This window comes from Phocoena phocoena, chromosome 11 (genome assembly GCF_963924675.1).
Source record: "Phocoena phocoena chromosome 11, mPhoPho1.1, whole genome shotgun sequence".
NCBI classification, from domain to species: Eukaryota; Metazoa; Chordata; class Mammalia; order Artiodactyla; family Phocoenidae; genus Phocoena; species Phocoena phocoena.
This window is the reverse complement of record NC_089229.1, coordinates 64,216,823-64,223,401: the sequence shown is the minus strand read 5'-3', so window position 1 is coordinate 64,223,401 and position 6,579 is coordinate 64,216,823. Positions and strand designations below refer to the sequence as shown.

The 6,579-nt window shown below is 41.8% G+C and overlaps 1 protein-coding gene across 1 annotated transcript; it reads right to left on the bottom strand.

Annotated features, from left to right (window-relative positions):
* Nucleotides 1-4,081: 4,081 nt before the first annotated feature.
* Nucleotides 4,082-6,247, bottom strand: LALBA (lactalbumin alpha). Its single transcript, XM_065886974.1, has 4 exons — nt 6,095-6,247; nt 5,445-5,603; nt 4,892-4,967; nt 4,082-4,414 (listed from the first exon to the last, which is right to left on the bottom strand). Exons 1-4 carry the CDS (start codon nt 6,222-6,224, stop codon nt 4,354-4,356), a joined length of 426 nt encoding a protein of 141 aa, XP_065743046.1. The 5' UTR covers nt 6,225-6,247; the 3' UTR covers nt 4,082-4,353.
* Nucleotides 6,248-6,579: the final 332 nt, after the last annotated feature.

Here is a 6,579-nt window from a genome sequence, read left to right as displayed (position 1 = left end):
CCAGAAATCTCTTTAAGAAGGTTCCACATTTACCACTCCTCATTTTCAGGTCAGACACAAATTCACCTAATTGAGCTAGGAAGCCCTTTATGATCTTATCACATCTTTAATAAGAATGTCTGAATCTCCCATTCCAATTGTTCAATTAAGTCACTGCTCTATACGTCTTAAAGTTCCTTAAAATGCCTATTTCCAGGACCTTAATGGTATTTCAGCTGCTATTTCAGTTAAAGAGTAAGCAAAGACCAAAGAGAAGTAAGTCCCTATTTTTATTGAAATTCTTTTGAATCCTTCAGAAACACTGGCAGTGGCCCCATGTCAACCACCTTCTAGCAATCTTGGGAGATTCTCCCCAAGACCAATTTTGGGTAGTTTTTCTCCTATTATCATCCAGGAAATTACATTAGTAACTTCCACAGCAGTGACTTTGGTGGATGACAATGGAATATGTTTTTGTAACAAACATTGTTGCATGGCTTGGACTCTTCCATGCCTGCTCATATCATGTATCCAAGTGGCTACCTGCAAACAGTCGACCAAGTCACCACCTTGGCATTCTGGTTCTCCTCTGAGCCAGTAATTGGGTTCTTTTGTTGAGCATCCCTATGATCTACTTTAATTTTCCTTCTGAAATTCCATAGGCCTGCCACAACTGTGTTCTTCACACACAGTATTCTTTAATTGTTCATCCATCAAACGTTTATTAGCTAGACCATTGGGCCATTGGCTATGGCCTAATAGTCTGTGATATCCTGACTTTTGTATGTAGCATTTTATATGAATTAGGACTTTGTTCTAGAGCAAAATTACTTTTGTACTGCTCCATGAGTTGCTTTCAGTTCAGCCCATTGTGCAGAATACTTTTGCCTTTTTCAACTAGGAATTTACTGTCTGCTAGGCACATAGCAGCAGACTTCCATACAAAATGTCATTTTTCAATACTTGAGCTCCCAATGGTGGAGCAGGCAGCCTGTTACACTTCAGCAAGAAGGGAGTCATAAGAGTCAGATCATTCACAAGCATGAGTGAGCGTTCTGTCATTGATCCTACAGATAGAGAGAGGCTACCTACTCATGGATATGATACACACACTCCATCTCAGCATATTCCTAAATATAACATTTACATTTTATCAAGGAATTGTGTTGTTCAGCTCTCTCTTTATATGAATGTCTTTCTTCAATCACTCATATCAAAATATATATCTTGGTAATTAATTGTCCTTCAGCCATATGAGCTATTTCCACCACAGCTTAAGAGTATGCTAGTAATTGTGTCTGAAGTGGGTTGCACTTGGTCACAGCATAGTTTTCTAATTCAAAATACCAGTAACTGCCACTGGGTGGCAGAATTAGACTTTTGCTAATAACTCTATAAAACTGGGGGAAAAAAGTGAAGAAAATCTTCACAGCTTCACCAGCCATTTCCACAGCTATTGCTTTTTCCTTTCGTTTCTTTTCCTTTCTACACCCCCCCTTCTGCCTCTCCTGCACTTTTTTACTTTGTCTATGCACAAAGTGTAAATCAACCTATCTGACCACTAGCAAATATCCCACTTAATTCTGGGACAGTCCCTTCTTAGTACTGAGACCCAATTCCTCCTTTGTTCCCATACCAAAAAACCTCTGGCAAGTTACAGCTCCAGAGTAACTTAGAAAGAAATGAAATAAAATCAGTATCTCCTGCTGTTTTTGTTCTTAACAAGTAACACCTAAATAGAACATAGCAAATAATAAATCCTCAATAACTATTTGTTGATTAAGGAGTGAATGCAGGAATGAACGATGGATCTGTCTGAAGAGTCCTTTCTGTTGCATGATTCTAGGAAATAGGAGGGAGTATTCTCCTCTAAAGTGTAAGTCTTGAGAGCAAAATCCCTAAGAGATTCTGTATCCCCAGTGTCTAGTTTGTCCTGTCACTTAATATGCTCTCAATTAGTGTGGAAAAAAAAGAATGAATGAGAGAGAAGGAGGGGTGAGAAAAAGAACATATGAAAAGAAACAATTTTGTCCAGTAAAATTCCTGCCTTCATGACAATATAGATGACAGAGGAAAGTAGCATGGAGGAGAGATCAGGATAGAAAGAGAGAAAAAGAGTCCATATTTTGGGACACCATCCAGGGTCCTCCTCACACAGAGCTCGGTGAAACGTGTGCACTCTGACAACCCCTGCCCTGAGTCTCTCCACCACCCACCTTAGTCTGGGCCACTTCCGATCCCTGCCTGGTTCAGGACTTTTTCCAGGCCTAGAGGAAGGAGAAGGAGTTAGAAAAAGCAGAACAAATGCTCAGCTACCACCCCACCTCCCATTCAGCTCCCAAGAGGGTTCTCTGAAAGAGAACAAAAGCAGTTTTCTGTCCTGCTTCTACCCAAAGGCAGAGAGGTCTGCATCAGTCAAGACCACATCCATGCCAGCTCCCTAGCTTCTACCTGTTCTTGATCCTTTGACCCTCAGGCTAAAATCCTCTCTGCAATTGTCAGTTTCCTTCAGCAAAACCCTCTGAAAATCATGGCCTCATATATGGTACATTCACAGGTGAAATTTCCAAGATCAGGATATTTCTCTACAGAATGAAGGCCAGGGCTATGGAGCCGAGCAAAACAGTCCCAGCTTTCGTAGCATTTCTGCTCTGCCCACTTGGTGGAGTTGGTCCCTTATATTTTCCAGAGCATATACCTTCCTGAGGGTGTAACTGAGGCAAAGTAGTAAGTAGATGTGTGAGATCAGTGGGAGGAGTGGCCCTTCAATCCTGCCCTCCCACACACCACCATGCACAGGGGTTATTCCTAAAACCCTGTAGACTTGGGGAAAAGCCTTCTGTCCCATAATTAGGGAGGGAATAGCATGCAATACCCCTGGGAGATGTGTCACATTGTGTTCAAATTCAGACTAAGATCATATGATGAATACCAAGTTATTTCCTGAGAGTTTGTTTTCATTAAGTATAGGAGAGGGATGGCCTGTCCACCCCTTGCCTGGCCGTATAGGTCCCTAAACAGGCCATGGGGGATTCATTTGGGAGCTGCTGGTCTCTGGGACAAGAGAAATATGGTCTGAATGCCTAAAGCCCCAGTGAGTATAGAAGGTAGGAGGAGGGAATTAGAAGATATAACTTAGCTAATACAGAAATGGGGTAATTCAAATTGGAGTCTTAGAATGTTGGATTCTCAAAGCAGGAAGAGATCTCAGAAAAATTACTAGACTAAAACTGTCATTTAAAGATGAGGAAATTGAGCCGCAGAGACAGAGATGACTTACCCAGCTTTGGACCATCAATGAGAAACAGAAACAGACTTTAGGAATCAAATCTCCTGGCTCTCCTTCTTTCCCATTTCTCATAATCAAATTAGAATACAGTTCCGCAAAATCCCTCCTTAAAGACCAGCGAAGCAGCAAGAAGAGGTCATGGAGTGCAGGGTCCCAACGAAAAGGCCCCAGGTGTCCAGATTGAATCTTCAGTTGCTGAGCTGTTCTCATCTATTGTTTTTAGAAAGAGTTCCTCTCACACCAATTTGTGAAAGGTATTTCATTATCTCAGGGGTAAAGAAATACCTCAACCCCCCTCAAGTCACCCATTTCAGATTCTTGGAGCCCCTGCCCTTGCTGTTCTTTTCCTACCCTACATCTCTGTCAAAATCCCAACTTCAAACGAGCTTAAATGTCACTTCTGTCATGAATCTTTCCTTGAGCCCTTTCCCCACAGCCCTCCACCAAATATAAATTATCTTTCCTCTTATGAATACTCAGGGCACATTTCTAACCTCTCTCATGATACTTATGACACTCTTTCTTGTATTATAATTATTTATTACTGTTTATCTTATCTTCCCTACGAGTCCTTGAGGCAACAGATGCTTTTAGCCAAATGTAGTACCCCTCCATAGTTTTTTAATACGCTCGGTGATCAATAAATGTTCATTGAATTGAATTGACACAGAAAGTAATCTGTACCTTTGAGTTATTATAAGTTCAGCCTATTTCCTCTTTAGCAGAGATGAAGGTGGCTATGACCCATGGCCATGTCCACCTACTCACCCTATTTCCTCCCTCTCCCTCCAGGAAGAAAATACAGCCAGCCACTCAAAATCAGGCCCTTTATTCAGGATAGAGGTAGAATCCACTGTTGTAATGAAAGTGCCACTGGAGGCACTGAGCAAGGGTCAAAAGTCCAGAGCACCAGTCACTCATCCCTGGAGAACAGTCCTTGCAATAGCCCAATAGTGTCACTACCGGGCTCAGGGCTCAGAGACAAATTAGCTTCAAGGGGGTACAAAGAAGCAAAACGAGGTAGCCATAGGGAAGAGGAGTTCCAGGAACAGAAAAAGGGCAGAAGCAGCAAAGACAGCAGGTGTTCACCACTTCTCGCAGCGCCACTGATCCAGCTTCTCAAAACAGAGTGCTTTATGGGCCAACCTGATCATGAAGAAAGAGACAAGGCAAGTTGACTGGCCGGATCTTAGTTCAAACTTCCATCTAGCTTTATCCCCAGGAGGGACGAGGTGAAGAGTATGGGTGAAAATTACACTTTCCTAGCCAGATGCCAAGGGACACTGAGCCACCTAGTGGAGTAAGGTTCATTTTTTTTAACTCCCAAGAAAATTGTAGGGCAGTGGTACAAAGGGCTTGCTTTAGAATTAAATATTCAAATCCAGGTGAAGGAAATCCTGGGTCTCAGCCCTCTATTAAGGAACACTTGTTAGGAAAATTGCTAAACAGGAGTGGAGTGAGCGAGGCTTGAAAACTGAAAACCTGAGTCTGTTTGATGAGTTTTGTTTTGAAGACTACATTCTAGCTTAAAAGACCAGGAAATAGAAAGGGGGATGATGCTGGGACTAAAGGGGTGAGAAGAAGGAGGAGAAGGGTAAAGTAGAAAATAGAATGGGGACTCACCAGTAGTTAATTCCTACATTATCCAGAATCTTCTTGACACACATAATGTCATCAGTAAGGTCATCATCCAGGAACTCTGGCAGGAGTTACAGGGGGAAAAATGAGAGAGCTAAGTATTACCCAGAAAGGTAACGAGTTTCCCTCTTGCCTGGTCCTTCTTTGATCTAGAGGCTTATGCCTGTTGCCTTTCTATATGATAGATCCAGTACAATAATGCCTCCCCCTAGGTAAGGACTCCCTTCGCTTCTCTGGGGGCATCTCTAGAAGAATTATCAACTTCATCAACTGACTTACTCTGAAAATGCAGGGTATTAGACTTCAAGATCCCCAAACAGTTCAAATCATCTACATGTAAACTTTAAGGGACTGTCTGGGGATTTGGTGATAATGAAAAATCCTAACAGCCTCTTACTCCGTACTATCAATTGAAGTCCCACAGTTGATGTGGCGTCCAAGGCAGTGAAGTTAGAGGTGCGCTTGACGCCAAAAAAGGAGATTATCACAGGAGTAGGCTCCAATAAAACACAGGAACATGGTAAAAGTGGTCACTCACTGTCACAGGAGATGCCACAGATGTCCCTTGAGTGAGGGATCTGGTTGTCTCTGCACCAAATTTTATTATTGATCTGGAAGAGTCCATATTCTGTGCTGTCATTGTTATTTACTATGGTTTGTGTGTCACAACCACTAGTATGAAATACGGTACAGACCCCTGAAAGAAAGATGAAAAAGAGATATCACAGGGATGTCCACATATAGCATAAATGTGGACAGACAGAAAAAGGCTCTCCAGCCAATCTCCAAATATGGCCAACCACAGAGTATCTTGATAAGATTAAGAGTTCCAAAAAACAAACATATGTATATGTATAGCTGATTCACTTTGTTGTAAAGCAGAAACTAACACACCATTGTAAAGCAATTATACCCCAATAACGATGTTTAAAATAAATAAATAAATAAATAAATAAATAAATAAATTTCAAAAACAAAACACACACACAAAAAAAAAAAGAGTTCCAAAAAACAATCAGACAATGGGAGAAAGAAGAGATAGGTGAATAAATGTAATAAAAGAGTAAACAGATAAGAGGGTTGTTAGATAATTGAGTTAAAAATAGAGAAAAAAAGAGGAGGAAGAGAAGGGCGGGGAAGACAGAAGAAGATGAAGGATGGAACAAAGCAAGATAGCAAAGAACTCACATTCAGGCAAAGTGACGCCTCCATAGCCATCCAGGTCTTTCAGCCTCTGGAACAACTCACATTTTGTTAATTGTTCTGCCTGGATGGCATGGAACAGGATGCCCACCAAGAGCAGAGAGACAAAGGACATCGTTTTGGCTGCTCCCAAGATTCTGAAATGGGGTCACCACACAACTTCACCTCCTTTTATTTGTGGAGAAAGCCTCAGGGGTCCTGGCATCAAGCCCTACATCCAGGAAGAGGATGAAGAGAGACTGGTCATGCCAACAAAGAAACATTTAGCCTGCCAGCTGCCTTCGTAATTTCACCCCATTATTCCCTTCCTTCCCAGAATCTCTAGACCATACTAGGTATTGTTACCTGTCCAGAGAGAGTTACAAGCATGATCCTGTTTCCCATTTGGCTTTGTTTATACCTTTATTTCTTGTAGTGTTGGTTCTAGGAAGCAGGATGTCCCCAACCTACTTCAGGAACAAAGGACGCCT

Coding starts and splice junctions, on each gene's coding strand:
- LALBA (XM_065886974.1), bottom strand. CDS start 6,224: ATGTCCTTTGTCTCTCTGCTCTTGGTGGGCATCCTGTTCCATGCCATC. Junction 5,604..6,094: donor AGGCGTCACTTTGCCTGAAT/GTGAGTTCTTTG, acceptor TCTTTCTTTCAG/GGGTCTGTACCGTATTTCAT. Junction 4,415..4,891: donor AATGTAGGAATTAACTACTG/GTGAGTCCCCAT, acceptor CTTCATGATCAG/GTTGGCCCATAAAGCACTCT.